The sequence below is a fragment of the Bos javanicus genome, chromosome 23 (assembly GCF_032452875.1).
Source record: "Bos javanicus breed banteng chromosome 23, ARS-OSU_banteng_1.0, whole genome shotgun sequence".
In the NCBI taxonomy this organism is placed as follows: Eukaryota; Metazoa; Chordata; class Mammalia; order Artiodactyla; family Bovidae; genus Bos; species Bos javanicus.
Window position 1 is genome coordinate 15,641,117 of NC_083890.1, and position 19,309 is coordinate 15,660,425.

Consider the following 19,309-nt stretch of genomic DNA (forward strand, 5'->3'; position numbering starts at 1 on the left):
AAAGAGATAAACCGTCTATAAGCCACCCATGTTTATACCGTTGTCAAGTGCTATTATTACCCAGGGGTGGGCTTGGGGAGGGCCCCTCCTGGTCTGACCTGAAATGTCACTCCTGGACAGGATGCTGGCTCCTGTCTTTTCCTGAGGGCAGCCCGGGGGGTGGGTAGGGCCCAATTCTAAAGAAGAGAATTGAGCAGTCAGCAAACATTCACCATGTTAGTGGAGATGGTTGGATGATGATGGCAATGGAAACGGATTCGGTCCGCACACCACGCCCTGACGCTACCAGGGTAGGCTCAGACATAGGAGCTGCAGTCGCCCTCCTGGGCATCACTCCCTCTCCAATCCTCCCCTCCCCATCGGGAAAGCCGTCCACTCACAGCCCACCCGCCACACCAGAGGAAAATTCCTGCCGCAGCCTCGTGGGTCACAGGCAGTGACCTGGGGAGGGAACAGGGAAGCTTGGCGGCCACCACTGGGCTGGGAGCCAATTCCTGGGATGTGCCCTGGACCCCCACCCAATGCCCCACAATATGCAGACTAGAGTGATTACAGCTTACTCTGGGGGAAGCTCCGGGCCTGGCCAAGACCTGGCCACCCTGAGAGTGAGTTGTTCAGCAAAGGAGCAGCAGCAAGCCTGAGGTCGGTCTCTGGGGCTGAAGAGTTATGACAGCCAGTGGTTTTGTTCCCTGGGGAGCAGTTGGTGCAAGAGCCTGCCCAGGTGGATCTGCTTTCCAAAGCAGTGCTATTTTCATCATCTCATTAGCTACTTCTCATGATTAGCTCTGTGTTTTCCAAGGGCAGATCCAAGGCCTACTTGGGGTGACCAAACGCTCAAGAGAGCGGAAATGACAGCCATGTCAGCCCCAGGACCCAGCCTCGACTCAAGCCAGGCTCCTGACTCCCCCATGACAGAGTTCACGAGTAAGGAGGAGCCTGAGCACACTCATGAGTCACTAGCACAGCCAGGGGCCCTAGGCCTGGTCCTGGCACGGACATATCTGCCCTCCGATCTTGGTGATCCTGTTTGAAGGGTTCACTGCTCCTGACTGTGGAGGCCAAAAGGAGGAGCAGGGGTCTTGTGGGAGAAAGAATTGAGCTGCCTGCCTGGGTGAGCAGCAGAGAGAGGACAGGGCTGCCTTGCTGCAGTGTGGGAAAAGTGCATGAAACCCAGCCTGCCGTGGGTGAGCCCTCTGGTCCAGAGATCAAAAGGGTGTAAAGAAGAGAAGTGTTCGGAGCCAGCCGCACCCTGGGATCCTACTGGGCCCCAGGTGAAGGGCCTCTCACATCTTCTGTGGCCAGTTCTCTTTGCCCATTTCCTGCACAGAGAGGGACACCCAAGGTCAGGGGCTTCTGGAAGCTGGTTGGTCTAATTCCTGCTCAGGGAAGAGGGCACTTCTGGAATTGAGGCCCCCGGCAGTGGTTGAATAGCAGGAGGGGAGAGAGGTGGGTGGGCCGCGCCGTGGCCTGTTTCCTTGGTGTGGAGGACAGGTCTGCTCACTCCACAGGACAGGGAGCTGGGGCACAAACAGTGACCAGAGACAAGAAGGCTTGTCCCTAAGGCTTGGACAAACCCTGCTCCCTCTCTTCCGCAGGGCCCTGAGTGCCTCATTAGAGACACTGGATTTTCTGGAGATTAACCACTCAGGGGTTTGAGACAGAAAGGGGAATTTTGAGGCAGGGAGGCTGGTAGGAGGAGGAAGAGGAAAGAGGCAGCCTCCGGATACAGAAAGGGAGCTTCCGCAACCACAGCCTCAGGCAGGGGGAGCGTGCAGCCCTGGGCAGAGGGGCCCAGGCAGGAGTTGTGATGTGGCGGCTCTGTGAGGGCCCCATCCCTGCAGTCAGTCAGAAATGCCCCAAAGAGCTCATTCCTAGGGAGGACTTTTCTGGGAAAGTCACACTTTGTAAGTCTGACTATCTAGTTCTATATTACTCTATTTTTCCCCTTTTAATTTTTTTTTTGCTTTTCCTGGGTTTTTAATAAAGTCCTGTTTAAAGGTTCTAGTCTTGACCCTGCCATGTGGATGGCGCTGAAGGAAGATCAAGGGTCCCCCGTGGGGCCAAGGTGGGAAAGGAGGGCAGTACCCAATCGGATCCACCTGGGGGCGCAAGGGGGACTCAGTGAGGGAGTCCAGAGAAGGTGAATATGGTGCAGCACGCACCCCTCAATTCCACTCCCACCGACTACAACCTCAGAGGGGCAGGGTAGTTTTTCTTACAGATCCCCTTTGGGCATCAAGGACTCCAGTTGCCCTGTCACTTTCCTTTGACGGAGCAGCCGTCCCTGGCAACTTTCAGTTCCGGGCCAGGGCTTCTTAGAGGAGAAAAAGAAATGGTTGTTACTGGTCACAAATACCACGATCACCCTAGAGTGAAGACCCTACCTCTGTGAGGCCTCCTGGATTCCCACCCCAGTCATGCCAGAAAAAGACTCTTTAAAAATGTGACGTCATCCACGTCAGAATTTAAAAATAATTATATTAATAATAAATATGTTAAATTACATTTAAAACAATAAATAGAAAAATAAACTGATAAATAAAATCAACAGGTACAAAATGTTTCCAAATTTCAACCAAAAAAACACACAGACGACAGACGCGACAGATGACAGAACGGGAGGGTGCTAATTGCCGTCGGGGGGCCCTTCACAGTTTACACCGCGGCTCCCTCCTCGCCTGGTCACCCTCTCCTGTCCCCAACTTGGACACCAGGGGACTCTGCAGCTGATATCTTTGGGGACTCTGGCCAGTGCGGGAAAGCATCTGGTCCACCTCAGTGCCCTTCTGCGAAGCAGCCCTGAACCCCGGCGTGGGGGTTCGGGGCACAGGAGCGGGAGGCGGAGGCTGGGCCGGGCGGAGGAGGGGCGCCCCTACAGAGGCAGGTCGGTGCTGTTGTGCCGGGTTTTCCGGGCGGTCCCGTCGTCGCGGGGCAGCGCCCTCTGCAGGTTGGACATGGCCACGGTCTTTTTGAGGTCGATCACGGCGTAGGAGTCTGAGCTGCGGGTCGGGTGCGTGGTGGGAACAGGGGCTCGGGGGGCGGAAGGGTTCGGGGGCCCCTTGGGGCGGTCTCCACCCCAGCCCTTCAGCTCCACCTGGATGTAGTTGAGCTGCCTTGGGGGCTCCGGGCCCGGCCGGCGGAAATCAAAGTTGAAGACCCTCGGGGAGCCTCGGCGCCGGGTCAGCGGCACGGGGAAGCTGCCGTGGCTGCGGAGGGCAGCCCGGGTGCTGGTGGGCTTCTGCAGCGGGGTCTCGTCCTCCTCGCCTTCCGGGAAGCCGTTGGAGGAGGGTGTGAGCCCGTCCCTTGAGTCACCGTCATCCCCGGCCTCCTCCCCTGGCTGCGGGGCCTGGCTCTCCCACACGGGGGGCAGGGAGGGCAGGTTTTCATAGTGCAGTAGTGCAGCCCGGCGCTGGGCCAGGCCGTTCCAGCCCGGCTCCTCCGGGCTCAGTCTCCAGCCCGCCCCTGGCCGCAAACCCCCGCTGACGTTCTCGTAGGTGCACTTGGGCTGGGCCGGGCACTCCGAAGGGCCCTCGTTGTTATTGTTGTGGTGGGGGGCGTCCTGCAGGCTCGGGCACAGGCCTTGGCACTTGGTCATGTGCCGCCGAGCTGGGGTAGGGCCCAACACGAACTTCACCTGGCCCGGCTGCAGGAACACCTGTGGGTCCCGCTGGTCGGGGCCCCGGGCCTGTGGCGTGAAGGGCGCCCGGCCCTCAGGCAGGGGCTGCAGGCAGTGCCGGCTTCGGCGCTGCTCCTCTTCGCCGGCTGGCGTGTTGACGTAGGTGTGGGACTGGGCGTTACGTCCAGGGCGGGAGGGTCCAAGGGCAAGGAGGAAGCAGAGACCGGGACAGGATGAGAGGAGAAGCCCGTGGGAGGGCTGCAGTCTCCTCCTCTTCCTTGCCCTCCAAACCTTCCAGGGAAGCAGCCTCCCTTTCTTGGGACAGGAAGGGGCCCTGTCCACTTTCTTCCCTCCCATGAGCCTCACCCGGAGGAGGTGTTGTATTTTCCCACCCCCAACCCGACCAACAGGAAGACCCTGGGCAGCCACTTGCTCACCTGCTCATCTGGGGCAATGAGGGCATGGGTGGACTCTTCACCAAGCGAGGGGTGGCGGAGGCTGCTCGTTGAGGGGCGCCGGGGTGCTGAGAATCGGGGACCCTCCCCTGGGCAGCCAGGGAAGCCATTGGAGAAGCTGGAGACAGTATAGCCTAGAGCTGGGCACACAGGAGACAAGGGGTCCTTAAACCACCTGGCAGCTGCCTGCAACCGTGTGTGTGGCAGCCTGGGGCTCTCCCAGGGTCCCTGCGGGTCCACCCCATTGAGCTGGCAGTCCCCACTGTCTTCACCTTGTGTCTGATCTCTGCAATTCTTCTGAAAGCTCAGCTTGAACTCCACTTCCCCCATCAAAGCCTTAACTGAAACACTTAAGGCACACCTTGCTGTCACTGACCCTACACTTCATTCCAGCTCAGCTACTGAGCTCCAGGGAAGCTCCTCAAAATCAAGGACCGTGTGTCTATTTCTTCTGTCCCTCACGGGCCAGCTGATGCAGGGCAGGACACGGAGCAGGTGTTCGATGTGATTCAGTGAATGAACAAGCAGAAACTGTGGGAACCTCTCCAGACAGCCGTGGGCAGAGATGGTGCACCAGCTGTCAGGAAAGGTATATGGGTATGACCCAGTAGACAGAAGGAAGGAAGCAAAGTGGCTCCAGACTGCCGTTTCCGTGGAAACCCAATGTCTTCCTGTCTGCTCCCCGACCATCCGTCAATACAAGGCTCTGGACTCCCCAGCCTCGGCTTGAGTCACCTGATTGGTCCAGGCCAGGACTTATCCAGCCCTGGGAGTTGTCTGATGATGGATGATGGTCCTGGAAGCCTGGCTCGCCCAGCCATCCTCCACCTGCCTGCCTGACTCATGCCTCCAAGACCAGTGCTCCCTGGACCTATGCTTGTGTGTGCGCTGGGGTGCTGAGGAGAGGGGTCTCCTCACCATTGGGAGGCTGGGGGGCCCGAGGGAGGTCAAGCTCAGCCGGGTGGCTGTTGCGGGTGATGATGACTGGCTCTTCCATCACATTGATGCTGTTGCACTGCATCAAATCCTGGAGGAGGTTGAAGATTTCCTCAGCCCTGGAGCACTTAAATGCAAATATCCCTGAAGAAGGAGAAGAAGAAATAAGGTTCCTCTGACCCTGCATCCTATAGGGGAGGACCAGAGAGGCCGAAAGGATGCACAGAGTTCAGGAAATGTCCCTGAACTTCAGTCCCAGGCCTGAGGGGTTAGGGTTAGCATCCAGACTGTTCTCCGCACACTCTCCAACATCCAAGAGCCATGGGAGGAGCCGGCTCAAGGCCTTCACTCCCCTCCCCCAACACACACTATCCATTACCATCATCTTAAGATCTAGCGTGCTGTGCTTAGTCGCTCAGTTGTGTCCAACTCTGTGGCCCCATGGACTGTAACCCGTCAGGCCTCTCTGTCCATGGGGATTCTCCAGGCAAGAATACTGGAGTGGGTTGCCATGCCCTCCTCCAGGGGGTCTTCCCAACCCAGGGATTGAACCCAGGTTTCCCACATTGCAGGCAGATTCTTTACCGTCTGAGCTATAAGATCTGGTACTTCAACTATATTCCTCTGAGGTTAAATCACTTTCATAAGGATGTGTGTGCACAGCGGTGAAGGAAAGTGAAGTAAAAAATCCAAGTGGAAAGAATGGTGTCAGATACCCCTTGCTCCCCAGAAAAAAAGAGCTCTGCCAGGGCCCCAGCCCTCAGCGCTATGCCCAACAGTCTCTAAGCTCTTTGAGGGTGGGAGGGTCTGTCCTGTTCACTGTCTGTTCACTGTATTCTTAGCCCAGTGCCTGGCCAGAGAGTGACTATCTACTGTGTACGGGCTTCTGACCTCATGGAGCTTGAACTCTGGTATAGAAAGGAAGGATGGGCTGTCTAGCTAAAGGACAAATATGGCATGGCTACCATGTGGGTCCTCCATGCGGGTACCCTTACAGCCCCTCAAACTCCAAGGCAGCAACACACGGTCCTCAGCAGGATTGGGCTGAGGATGCATGACTCAGGGAATCCAAAGATGTCCTTGGGGTGTTGGGCCAGCCTGGGATTCTACATCCTTCTTTAACAGTGGGGACCAGGACTCAGGGAAGCTACTTGGGATGTGCATGTGGGTGTCCACACAAAGACAAACTAAGCTGGGGTGCCAGGTCTGCAGGATTGGAATGCAAAGGGTAGAAGGGAGGAGAAGAAACAGGACTCTTCTTTCCTCATTCTATTCTATTACATCTCATTCCAAGATATGTCAAGGGCTTAGAAAAGGCTGAGAAAGACTGGAGTTTTAGAAGAACCCCGTGTTGGGATCTATGGTGTTCCTCTGGGATCCCCAGTGTGGATTAAACCCCACCAGGAGCAAAAAGCCCCCTTCCTCCCCTCTCGCCGCTCAGCCAGCGTTAACTGTCTCTGCCTCTTGAGTTCCACAGAAAGGTGCATGGAGGGGAGGGCTCCCCGGGCCACTACAGCCACAGAGATGCACTGCTGTGCTGGCGACCTCATCAGAGGAACTCACTAGTTCCATCACTGCCATCACAGCCCCATGCTGCACTGAACACAATCCTGTGGGGGATTCCTTCTAGCAGCTCAGCTCAAAGTCAAGCCCAGACCATGCTTGCCCTTCAAAGAGCAATGGTTGGCCCCAGACTTAATATCATGGAACAACCCACTCCTCCTTGACCTCCAGCTGCAGGGAGAAAGGGGAGGAAGGCCGAATATATCACACTTCACCGTCCACAGGTGACAGGAGACAAAGATTAACCTTGTGAGGGTTACTCTGTACACTGTGGACCTCTCGGAATCTATCATTCCCACCCTGCACAGGCCCAAGGCAGTGAGCGCTCCTGCCTGAACTTTCATTATACACAGGGACCTGGGCATATGATGTGGGGCTGTTTGCTCTTACTGAGGGGGCAACAGGGACCCTGAAACTAGAGTAATAAAGGGAGGAGGAACTGCTTGATTTCCCATGCAGGCTCTGCCTGGGACCACTGCCTGCTTCCCATGGGTTGTGCAATAAACGACCCCACAAAGCCACCCAGGCTGGAGCTGCAGTGACTGAAGAGAAAAAGCACCGGCATGGGAGTCCACTTACTCCTGTGCACCCTTGGCCATGACCCTCCCCTTCTTTGGGCAACACCTGCCGAGTCAATGGACTTCCCTACTGACCCTCCAGCTGCGACTTCCGGCCGCAGAACCTGTTTCCTGTGGACAAGTCCCCATCCCAGCGTGGGGCAGGGGCTGGTACTCACCCTGGCCAGTCTGACACCGCCGGCCACTCTCAAAAGAGAAGAGGTTGGAGTCGTAGCCATAGCGCCTCAGGCAGAGGTAAGGCCAGCGGACGGCCTCGCGCCGATGCAGGTGCAGCACCAGCTCACTCTGGGTCAGCTCCATCACTCCGGAGCCCAGCTCCACCCCCTCATCATCCACATTCGTCACCTGGCAGGCGCACAGGACAGAGGGGTCAATGACTGAGTCCCTCAAGTGTGTGTCGGTCCGTGAGCCACTAGGAATGCCACACGATTACTGGGACACGGATGAGGCAGTGTCAGTGACCCAAGACAATTCTCTAGGCTTCAGTTCTGTCATTTGGGCAGTGCAGGGAGGGGTGGTGAGTTGACCCCTAAGGTCAGATAGTTAGACATCCAAGGTTAGATGACCCCAAACGGTCCATGGCTAGTATCCAAGGACCAGATGTTAATGCAAGAAAAGGTTTCATCGTGAATTCAAAATCCTAAGACCCTGGGAGAGTCAAATTCAAGCAGAACAAATATAAAGGCCTCCACCCCCTCTCCCAATGGAGGACCTTGCTGAGGGCTCCCTCTTCTGGTGAGCGGGAGAAACCTGGGCTTCAAGATGCACGGGTGAGGAGGAGGCGCCCCCTACAGGAAGTGGAAGGAGTGGGCGGTGTACACAGGTCCACTGGGCCTGGCCTTAGCCTCCCAAAGCAAGCAGCAAACTTAACAATGCAGACTTTCGTTATTTAAAGACACACTGACGGGAGTGAACGTCGGTCGTGATGAAAGCACAATCTTTACTACTCTCAGCATTTCTTCATTCTTAGCAAGACTAAGAGCTGCAAAAACGGCAGTGGACTGAGCCTGTTTTCCTTGGGCCTGCTCAGAGATCCTGAGCTTGAGAATTCTTAATAAGTCTTAAAAAAGTCCACAGGCTCAGCAGGTCATTTCACCTTCTCTAGGCAGGCAACTCGACAGCTTGGGCAGAACCCAGGAGGCCATTCTGGGTACGCGGGAAAGGAGGGGGCTGTGGGTACCTTGAACTTGGTGGGGTGGTTGTCTGAGACGCTGTCTCGGTTCAGGCAGCTGCAGCAGCTCCCCATGGTGTCAGAGCAGCCTGCCTGCCCTAGGGAAAAACACAAAGGACAGTAAGGTCATCAAAGCCAGCTCCCCAAAGCCCCACTCTGGGGAACTCTGGCAGAACCACCCCGCTGTGATCACCTACTCTGTCCAAGACTCACACAGTCCCTTCCTCAAGGAATTCACACTCTCAATCCAGGGCCAGACACACACTGGATAAACATTAACTCGAGTTAGGATGTGTTAAGGATTAATGCTGATGGGGGGATGGAGAGAGCTTCTCGGGGTAATGCTTGACCTGGACCTTGAGAAGTATGTAGGATTCTGACTGACAGTATGATAGGGAAGGGCAGCCTGGGCAGCATAAAAAACATGGCTAAAAGGAGGGACCTAGAGGAACAGATCTGCATCAGGAGCTGAGTGCCAGCCGGGGGCCTCATCCAGATTCAGCAAAGAAACTGTAGGTGGGGAGTCCCAGACACTTTGGCCTAGAACTTTCTCCTGTTCCTCCTGTCCCACCTCACTCAGATCCTCTCTTTTCCTTTCTTACCACCACCCCAACATCTCAGTTCAGTTCAGTTGCTCAGTTGTGTCTGACTCTTTGCGACCCCATGGACTGCAGCATGCCAGGCTTTCCTGTCCATCACCAACCCCCAGAGCTTGCTCAAACTCATGTCCATTGAGTCAGTGATGGCATCCAAACATCTTTTCCTCTGTCGTCCCCTTCTCCTCTGCCTTCAATCTTTCCCAGCATCAGGGTCTTTCCCAATGAGTTAGTTCTTTGCATCAGGTGGCCAAAGTACTGGAGCTTCAGCTTCAGTCCTTCCAATGAATATTCAGGGTTGATATCCTTTAGGATTGACTGGTTTGATCTCCTTGCAGTCCAAGGGACTCTCAAGAGTCTTTTCCAACACCACAGTTCAAAAGCATCAGTTCTTCGGTGCTCAGCTTTCTTTATGATCCAACTCTCACAACCATACATTACTACTGGAAAAAGCATAGCTTTGACTAGATGGACCTTTGTTGGCAAAGTAATGTCTCTGCTTTTTAATATGCTATCTAGGTTGGTCATGACTTTTCTTCCAAGGAGCAAGCATCTTTTAATTTCATGGCTGCAGTCACTATCTGCAGTGATTTTGGAGCCTAAGAAAATAAAGTCTGTCACTGTTTTCACTGTTTCCCCATCTATTTGCCATGAAGTGATGGGACTGGATGCCATGATCTTAGTTTTTTGAATGTTGAGTTTTAAGCCAGCTTTTCCACTCTCCTCTTTCACTTTCATCAAGAGGCTCTTTAGTTCCTCTTCGCTTTCTGCCATAAGGGTGGCGTCATCTGCATATCTGAGGTTATAATATCTATCTCAAATTTATTTTTGATGTTCTCTTCAAATGAGATGTTATGTTATGGTTAAGAGATATATTCAGGCAATTGAAATTGAAAACAGAGCACTATTTTCATAACCTTGAGTAGGCATTTCTTCATTAAAAAAACAAACACTCGGTTTATTTCCCTTTGTCCAAACGGGAGACCAGAGGCCTTACTATCTGGCTTTTCCCTCCCAGATTGTGGCACTCAAATTAGATGTCACCACATTTGGGCCTGTGGCTGGAATGGAGATGACACCACCAGGCTACACTGACCTAAGGGACCAAGCAAACCCATGGACCAATCCCAACCAGAAATTATGGGTTTGCAACTTGCTGCAAGAAATGAATCAGTGGGACTAGATACCTTCTAGAACTCCCATTGAAAGTGTAAAGTCTTGAACAATCCTGACCTGCACCCTCAATTCCTCCCAACTTGGGAAATTCCAGAAAAGTGGCTCCTATACACAGGTCTCACCTCACCCAGGCCATCGGAGAGCTGACCATGGGAGGGGCATGGGGAAGGACCCCCACTTTATTCCCCCTGTTCTTGGTGGGGTGGCATGGCAAGCAGTCTGCAGAGAAGTCACCTGGATCTCCCTGTGACACACCTGGGGCTCACCTAGCATAGGAGACAGAGACCACAGGTTAGTGGAAAACTTCTATCCTCACCCATCAATGGTTAATGAAAATGACTTGCTGTCAGTCCATCCCACAGGGATATCCGTTCCAGGCTCTAATGGTATATAAATGCCAATGAAGACAGATCAAGGCCAAAGGGACCACAAATTCTAAGCCCCGTAGGCCCTGAGAGGGAAAGACTCCCCTGGAAACAGTGACTTTGAAGTCCGAGACAGGCCAGAACATTTTAAGTCACTTCTAGACCTCCTCTGAATTCTGTTACAACCAATACCAAGATCATCACCTTACCTTTGCAGAGAACTTGAACTCTACAGAGAGATCTCTCAAGAAGACACGAAGATGTATTGGAAAGAGCAATGGCTTAAGAATCAGGAAACCAATATTCTAGTTTTTATGTTGCTGCTAAGTATCACAGAGAGTGTGCCAAGCAGATCCTCCATCGCCACCCACAACTCCCACCCCAACGCCTTTAAGGGAAACAGCTTTCCAGTTTTTACAAGAAACAGCTGTAAACTATGGAGCTTCACGTCTAGAAGTAAGTACATAGGACAAACACCACTAAAATCAACATTTTCCTCTTCTAGGACAAGCTCCTTCAATATCACATTTGCAACCTTGATAGACTTTCTGTTCTCCAAGCTCCAAAAGGCCTATAATTTAACATAAATGCTATCAACCAAAATTTCAGTAATCTGAGCCCTAGGTGGACAAGTCAACAAGCCAGGACCCTGGAGATCCTTGAAATCCCACTCTCCTGGAAGAACAAGGTCATGTCCCAGGGCCCCAGGTGCTCCCCATTTTTGGGTACTTTCCAGGTAAAAGGACCCCTGCCCTCTGCCTGGCTTACTCTCTGGAAGGGGCAGCGGGCTGAGGAAGATGTGCACAGCTGGGTAAAGACGGGCAGCTGGGTAAATACTGGGGCTTGAGCCACCAACAGGGAGTCTGGGGGTGAAGCCAAGAACTGCAGGGTGCAAGATCGGTGAGGGCGCTGTATCTTTTCCTGTTTCCTTCACTGCTCTTAAAGATACCAGGACATATGACAGCCCAGCTAAGGGGGTAACATCGGGTGACAGGAGGAGAAGGCTCTGCTCTGAGACAGGTGTGGACTGGGTGTAGGAGTTTGAGGTTATGGGGACTCAAAACGTGTGAAAGGGATTGGGGAAAGGTGGACAAATGCTTTGGATTTGAGCACGGTGCAAGGAGAATGGAGAAGCCTGAAGACTTGGAGGAATTTCAGGACGGTGGAAGCATCTGGGTTCATCCCAGAGAGAATGGTGGTTCTGGGGGCGTAGCAGGGGAATTTGCAGGAGACAGGGGTTCTCGGGACTCCAGGACACGCGAAGGTGTGTCGGGGGTGGGGATGGGGTGGTTGTGGGAGGTTAGAGGCAGATTTAGGTAACAGAATTGACGGGAATTTCTAGATGCCGGGAAGGAATAGGGGAGGTCAGGGCCGCGCGTAGTCCCTAGATGCCCGCCCCCAGCCCCGGGGCTCCACCGCCCGCCCTCCCGGGACTTCCTCGGGAGGGAGCGGAGACTGCGGCGAGGCGCGGTGCGGCCTCGGTGGAGCCGCTTCGTCCCCGCCCCGCCGCACCCCGACTCACATCGCCCCACGGCCCGGGCGGCGCCGGGCCCCGCTCCCGGGTCCCACTGCAGCAGCCGCCGCCCGCCCGGAGCTAAGGCCTCCCCACCCGGCAGCGGCGGGGTCGGAGGTCACCGGCTGCACCAACGAGACGCTGCGGGCAGGCGGACCCGATCGGGGGCGACCGGCGCGCAGCCTAGAAGGTCCCTTTGGAGGACTTTGCAGCAGCGAGCAGGGAGCATGCGCAGACACCAGAGGGCGCTCCGGGCCAGCGGCAGAGCTCGCCTAGCGGGGACGGGGCGGAGCCTGGGGTGGGGGCGGGGCTAAGGGCGGGGCTGAGGGAACCAAAGGTTTCCACTCCCGGGATAAGAAAAAGGACCCGAGCCGGGGCGGGACCGGGGAGAAACACGAAAGATGGGGGAGGAACTTGAAGGGATGGAAAGGGGAAGGGTGGTACAAGGGACCCCCAGAAAGGGGCTGGGGACAAGGGGGAGGGAATTAGGTGGGAGTAGGGACACACAGACAAGGACGGGTCTAGGAGACCAGAAGGAAGGTCTGGGGGGACCTGCAGGCTTCGAAAGGCGTTCTGTTCAGCGAGTGCTTGAGGACCCGGCATAACGATGGCTCCTGGGTGTCTGCTCAGCGCCCGCAGAGATGCGGTCCCAGGACTAAGCCCACGGGCGTGGGGGCAGTGGAGCCTGCACCGTTTTCACCCAATATCCCTCAAATGCTTTCCTTCACTTAGCAGCTCTAGGCCCCTCCCCGAGCCGTCGGGCCCTACCAGCCCGGGAGAGGCGGACGGGGCCCGCCGGGCGGGGAGGGGGGTGCTGGGAGAGGAAGGGCCGAGCTCCCGGGGGCGGGCAGAGGCGGGCGCCTAGATCTGGAGGTGGAGACTGGGTGAGGGGCCCGACAGCGGCGTCTGTGCAGAACCGCCCACAGACCGGCGCTCTGCAAGGTGAGACCCCAGCGGACTCCCGTCCCCTCTCCTAAACTCCAGCAGCCGGACTGGGAACCCCAACTGACTCGGGAACCACACCGCGTCCCGCTTCGGAGGTGGGCCCCGAGAAACCCAAGAAAAAACTTGGGGATCTGTCAAGAGGGCACTTGGCAGTACCAGAAACTTCTCGAACCTTTCTTCCTCTCTCTGTCCGGGAAATCTTTCATCCCTTACACCCCACCCCCCAACTTCCCAATCCCTAGCCTCTGCCTTTCAGGAAAGTAGAACTCCTGAGCCCGTTTACACCTGCGCCCGACTGGGAGGGGGTTCAGTCTTGTATTATTTGTAAGGGGGGGAGGAGAATTCTGGAAGGAATCCAGCATGTTAGTAAGATGGAGTCCAGTGCTAAGTGAACGTGCAGTTATCCAGTCCAGGGGTGAGGGTGAGGACTGATTTCTGAGCGTTGGTCCTGTGTGAGACGGTTTCATGCAAACTAGACGGAGGAGCCTGGTGGGCTGCAGTCCATGGGGTCGCGAAGAGTCGGACACGACTGAGCAACTTCCCTTTCACTTTTCACTTTCATGCATTGGAGAAGGAAATGGCAACCCACTCCAATGTTCTTGCCTGGAGAATCCCAGGGATGGTGGAGCCTGGTGGGCTGCCGTCTATGGGGTCGCACAGAGTCGGACACGACTGAAGCGACTTAGCAGCAGCAGCAGCAGCAGCAGAACCTGGAAAAGAGGGTCTCAGTCCCCTCCTGGCCCTGGGTGTGAACAGCCCATCCTGGTTGCTTTCCACAGGAAAGCTGACCTGAGGGACAGAACAGGAAGGAAGCAGATGGGTGTGGAGCCAGGAAGCTGGGAAGGGTGTCAGAGGGTGAGGGCTCAGGGCTAGGAAGCCATATAATTTTTATGGTCCAAACCCTGTACCCAGCCCTAAAGCTGGGTCTCACGGAGGCTAGGGATTTGATGATCCCTTCCGGTGCCCAGCTGCCATCCCAGCTCTCAAAGGCAACTTCCTCCTCTAAAGCTTCCCTTAGCCTTCTAATGTGACCTCAGGCAAGTTAGTTAACCTCAGTTTGTTTCAACCGTAAAATGGGGTAATAGAAACTACTTCACAGGATTGTTGTGAGGATGATTATGTAACATGGTAGAAAAGTCTCTGCATGCAGTGGGTGCTAAGTTGCTTCAGTGGATTGCCATGCCTTCCTCCAGGGGATCTTCCCCACCCAGGTATTGGACCTGAGTCTCTGACTCCTGCATTGGCAGGGGGCTTCTTTACCACTAGCACCACCTGGGAAGCCCCAGAAAAGCCCCTGGCACAGAGTAAATATTCTAGAAAAGTTTAGTCTTTTTTTTTCTTTTTTTCTTCCTAGGATGCTGTGTCTGTCTGCCCAGAATCCTGGCCCCATGCTGTCTGGTTTCATCCATGCCTGACCCAGTAGACGATGAGCTTGTTATGGGCAGGGTTCATCCCTTTACCACTTCAGTAGTCACCTCCCATCCCCAAGAAAATGTAGCCATAGCAGGATTCGCCCAGAGGAGGGCTAAAGAATTGCACTTAGAATTATCCACTGAAGTTGCTACTAGAGACAGAAGATAGAAGCACAGGATTTTCCTGTCCTGGAAGAGCTGATAGACCAGATGAGGAGCTGAGAGAGGCATGGGGGCAAAGAGGAACACTAGGTGAGAAATCTGGGGACACTCACTGTACCTATTTCTGGAGCATAGGGAAAGGTGAGCTGGTATGGGCTGGAGAGGCTAAGAAGTGGTTCTTTCACCTGGCCGAAGCCTAGTCGGAGAAGTGAGAAGAGATGAGGAAGCAGGCTTCCTGGGTGCTGAGTGCCCAGTGAGGAACAGTGGGAGTTATGACTGGGGAGGTGGGGAACAGGGGCCAGTCTACCCAAAGGCTCACGGGAAAGGTGGCTCGTCTCCCTCTTCCATTACAGGGCTCTGCTTTCCTCCATCCCAGTGCTGGGAGACCCTAGAGTTGGAGCTTCAGAAACTCTGGAGCTGAAAGCTTTGGCCTCAAAATCTGACTCTGCCATTTACTAGCTTTGTGACCTTGAGTAGACCACTTACTGAGCCTCATTTGGACCATCTGTAAAATGGTGACCAGAATACTACCTAACTCATGTAGTTGATGGGAGGACTGATGGAGATAATGCCTGTAAAGCACTTAGCCTGCCTAGCTCATTGTTATGGTCAAATAAATGGGAGGCCTCTTGCTGTTTTCTATGCAGACTTTACCACCAGTGTCACTGCTGAATTCTGGCTGGCCCCACCGAGTAAATAGGCTGGCCTCTCCAGAGCTGAATCCACCAGTCAACTCAGACAGCGATCCAGAAACCATGCCCAAGGAGGACCCTGAGGAGACCTCTGCTCAGGTGGGAGGAGTCCTGCCCTTCCCTCTGAGATTGCCATCCCCTTCATCCTCTGGACCTCTTCCCATTTCCACCAAATGGGAGATAGTTAGTTAGCCTTTGTGTCCAGCTTCTTGCAACCCTTTTCCTTTGCAGGAATCCCTGTCCATATAGCCCCCTCAGAACACAGGGGTTCAACTTCTCTACCTTATTTTTTTTTTCCCCCAATTTGGTTGTGCTGTACAGCTTGTAGAATCTTAGTTCCCCAACCAGGGATTGAACCTGGGACCTTGGCAATGAAAGCACAGAGTCCTAACCACTGGACCACAAGGAAATTCTTCAGCTTCCTTAAACTTATTCACATGTATACATGAATTCTCTCCTACTGGGCTTATGTTGCCAAAGCAGAACCTCGGGGGTTTGGCCCTAAGGAGTGAAGGGGGTGATTTCAAGCATAAGAAGGGAAGATGTTTTGGGGTGTGTCCCGCTAACCTGCCTCAGTGAGACCACAAACACGAGAGTGGATCAACTGTCCTTGTGATCGTGAAGGAAGAGTCTCCAAATGCAGGAGGGTGGACATTGTTGTGGATTGATGAAGAGGTGGCGATGAAGGAGGAAGGGCGGGAGGGGAAGGAAGGACAAACCGAGCTCTGCCCCTCTCCTTTTGCTGTTTCCTCAGGATCCTGAAGTTCTGAGCTGGGGGCATCCTGGCCTGGACACCACCCCAGCCCCCAGTTGGCCTGTGCTCCGGAGCCTCCTCCAGCAGCTCCCTCCACAGGACAGTGATGTGGGTCTCCCTCTCCCCAGCTTTCCTCTCTCTTGCCTCCCTCTCTTTACTTACTGTGGGAAGAAGCGAGGTACAGAAGGGAGGGAGGCACAAATTTACAGCCTAGATATGCCACTAATTGGGGGAAGTCATCCCCCCACCCCTGGCCTGAGCTTTCATGTCTACACAATGTGGGCAGTGACATCCGCTCTGTCCACCACCACACTTAGCTGAAGAGCAAATGAGAAAATGAACATGACCAGCTTTTGAACCTGATAATGGAATGTACAAATGTAGAGCGTATGGTGGTTAAGTATTTATTGAGGCCCCTATGTGTGCCCAGCCTAAAGGCTTACAATTCAACTGGGGAGGTGAGGCAGGAGAATATGGAATAGGGGAAATCCAGTGGGAAGTGATAGTGAGCTACAGCTCATTGGGAGCCAGGATCTAAATACTGGGTTGGTCAAAAAGTCCATTTGGGTTCTTCCATTTGATGTTACGGAAAATCCTGAATGAACATTTTGGCCAAGCCAGTACAGGAAGATGGGCTAAGTGCTACGGGGCTGTCAGGACCTGAGAGATCACCATTCCTTGGGGGAATGAGACACAGGTGGATGTACTCCACCTCTCTTCCCTCTCCTCAGTGCTCATCTGTGCTGTTATTTCCTGCAGCTCCTTGAGGTTTTACAGTCTTTCTTTGACCAAACAACTAAACCTCCTCTCGCTAGTCAAACTTCAATCTTGCCTCCTGGGGCTCTCCCAGTTACAGTGGACACCTATTTCTGCAGGAGCGCTACTGCCTGGCCCTTGGGGAGGAGGAGCTGGCCGAGCTGCGGCTCTTCTGTGCGCAACGGAGGCGGGAGGCCCTGGGACAGGGGGTGGCCCGCCTGGTACCTCTCAAGCTTGAAGAATGCACCTGTGAAAATGTATGTAACACCCAACCTGGCTACCATATTCCTCTTCCTCCTCTCTTTGCCCTCTCACTGCTGCAGAAGGGGATGGCTTTGGGGACTCCAGAGAGGAAAAGGGGTTTGGGGATTGACAGTTTGGCAACATTCAGGAAAAAGGGAAACCAAATGTAGGGGTTCTTGGTGGAGCCTGCAGTGGAGGTGGGTTTGCCGGAGGTGTGGGAAGAACAGTTAGGTTGGGGTTGGGATGGAAGAGCCTGGAGGGTGGCATACACATCCTGTGACCAGCCCAGCACCCACGCCCCGCAGTGCAGGGAGCGGCTGAGGCCAGGGGAGTACGGAGTGTTCGCAGCTCGGGCAGGAGAGCGGCGCTGCTGGCACCGGGCTTGCTTTGCCTGCCAGGCCTGTGGCCAGGCCCTGATCAACCTCATCTACTTCTACCACGATGGGCGTCTTTACTGTGGCCGTCATCACGCAGAGCTGTTGCGGCCGCGCTGCCCGGCTTGTGACCAGGTACAACCTTGAAGGGAGGGGCTGGAGGCATCTGCCCAGGGTTAAGAGTGGCAGGGTGCAAGGGGATGCCTCTTTCCGTAGCACGGAGTAGGGTACAGAGAACTGGAAACCAGCCTGGGACTTCTGTATTCACCTTGCTCTGACTTTTGAGCTCTGGGCACCTGGGGCCCGTTGCCTTTGTGCCCTTCCCCACCGCAAGCAGAGTCCCCCAGTTTTTTTGAACTGAATTTCTCCAGAGCAGGGACTCTAAGACAGACGATCATCTCAGTACGCTAGTGCTGTGCCTGCTCCAGCGAGGAACTCGTTCAGTGTCTGCACAAGAGGCAGTATGGAAACCTGGGTTGGGCGTCCAGGCGACCCGGGTCGCACTTCTTCAGGATGTGCCACCTGCTAGCTGGGGGATCCTGGCTAATCCAATCAGCCCTCCCCGCGTCTGAGAGTGTTTGAGTAGATCAAATGGGAATGTCTGGAGACGTGCTTTAGCGTCAACTGGGTATAAGGCGCGGTTATTGGATGAATGAATGAGTGAATGAATGAATGAACCGTTCCCTTCTCCCTCTCTCAGCTGATTTTCTCCCGGCGCTGCACCGAGGCCGAGGGACGGCGCTGGCACGAAAACCACTTCTGCTGCCAGGACTGCGCCGGGCCCTTGGGCGGGGGACGTTATGCCCTGCCGGGGGGCGGCCCCTGCTGCCCCAGCTGCTTTGAGCGTCGCTATTCGGATGCGGGTTCGAGTCCGGCCCCGACACTGGAAAGCAGGGCGTCCCCGGGTAAGGGAGGAGAAGGTGAAGATCAAAGGGGAAGGGGATAGCGGCTCGGGCTGGGCTGAGGGGGGTGGTTCTCCCGGGCTGGGACCCTCACCCCGGTCCCACGCCGTCCCGCCCCTCCAGCAGCGCCCCCCACCCCACCGCACCCCCAGACCCGAGCTTCGGGGCCCGCAGCTCTCACCGCGCGTCCCTGGCCGGCGCGCTCCGAGGGCCTCCAGAACCCACCCCGCGCCGCCGTTGGGGCTGCGGCGCGGGACTCGCTCCTGGGCTGGGGCCGCGGCCGCCCTCTGCTGGGCGGAGGCGGGGAGGGGCGGGAACCTGGAGCGGACCCACGGCGGCGGCGCGCACGGCTCGGGGCGGGGCGGGAGGCTGGGCCCGGACTGGGACTGGCTTCTGGCCGCTGCCCCGCCCGAATCTGGGAGGAGACTCGCGGCTCTGAGATGGGCGTTTCTGACCCCGCCCGAAACAGGAGAGGAGGGGCTCTGCAGAGTTGGAGCCCCGGACTGCGCCCAGCTGAATGCCGCGACCATCTCCCGGGCAACCCTTCTCGCCACTGCCGCCAGCTCCAGTCTGGAAACCCGGACCGAGATGCTTGGATCCAGCGCAGAGCAGGAGTATCGAGCTGGGGACCAGACGGAGGCACGCCAAGGGCAAGCGCAGGGCCGCCTAGAGACGCCCCTTGATCCCAAGGAGGACGCTCCCTGCCCCACCTGCTCCTCTTCCTCTGAATCGGAACCCGAAGGCTTTTTCTTAGGCCAGCGCCTTCCCCGGCCCCGGGAGACCCCGGCCTCTCTCCAAACTGGGGACAGCGACACCTCCAGGAGGCACTGTACCATTTGCTAGTGGCGCAGCCTGGAGAAAGGGGGGATTGGGGGAAGTGATCTGTTAAGGCGAGAGAGCGAGGCTCTCCTGCCCCTCTAAGTCCTAGACTGAATGCCATCAGGATCACGTCTGGGGAGGAGCGGCGAGATGACAGGTTTGAGTGCCTCCTCTCAGCCCGCGCACTTTATGACTCTTCATGGACACTCTTGGAGAAGCCCATTCCTCAAAGCTACGCATCACCCGCAGAGTGCCCCTGCCCCACCCCCACAGGCTGGGCG

At 55.6% G+C, this 19,309-nt stretch overlaps 2 protein-coding genes across 7 annotated transcripts; one reads left to right on the forward strand and one right to left on the reverse strand.

Annotated features, from left to right (window-relative positions):
• Positions 1-2,458: 2,458 nt before the first annotated feature.
• Positions 2,459-12,161, reverse strand: FRS3 (fibroblast growth factor receptor substrate 3). 2 transcript variants are annotated; one of them, XM_061398159.1, is made up of 7 exons: positions 11,979-12,159; positions 10,214-10,357; positions 8,329-8,417; positions 7,307-7,493; positions 4,990-5,151; positions 4,054-4,211; positions 2,459-3,787 (listed from the first exon to the last, which is right to left on the reverse strand). In XM_061398159.1, exons 3-7 carry the CDS (start codon positions 8,392-8,394, stop codon positions 2,873-2,875), a joined length of 1,488 nt encoding a protein of 495 aa, XP_061254143.1. In that variant the 5' UTR covers positions 8,395-8,417; positions 10,214-10,357; positions 11,979-12,159; the 3' UTR covers positions 2,459-2,872. The 2 variants fall into 2 exon arrangements, with proteins under 2 accessions (XP_061254143.1, XP_061254144.1); XM_061398160.1 differs by lacking the exon at positions 10,214-10,357 and having other exon boundaries at positions 11,979-12,161.
• A 130-nt stretch (positions 12,162-12,291) lies between these two features.
• On the forward strand, positions 12,292-19,052 carry PRICKLE4 (prickle planar cell polarity protein 4). Of its 5 annotated transcripts, none has more exons than XM_061398162.1 (9): positions 12,292-13,009; positions 14,269-14,578; positions 14,842-15,003; positions 15,136-15,279; positions 15,935-16,042; positions 16,810-16,947; positions 17,239-17,442; positions 18,008-18,212; positions 18,679-19,052. In XM_061398162.1, exons 3-9 carry the CDS (start codon positions 15,001-15,003, stop codon positions 19,050-19,052), a joined length of 1,176 nt encoding a protein of 391 aa, XP_061254146.1. In that variant the 5' UTR covers positions 12,292-13,009; positions 14,269-14,578; positions 14,842-15,000. The 5 variants fall into 5 exon arrangements, with proteins under 5 accessions (XP_061254146.1, XP_061254147.1, XP_061254148.1 ...); XM_061398163.1 differs by having other exon boundaries at positions 12,292-12,911; XM_061398164.1 differs by lacking the exon at positions 14,842-15,003 and having other exon boundaries at positions 12,293-13,009.
• Positions 19,053-19,309: the final 257 nt, after the last annotated feature.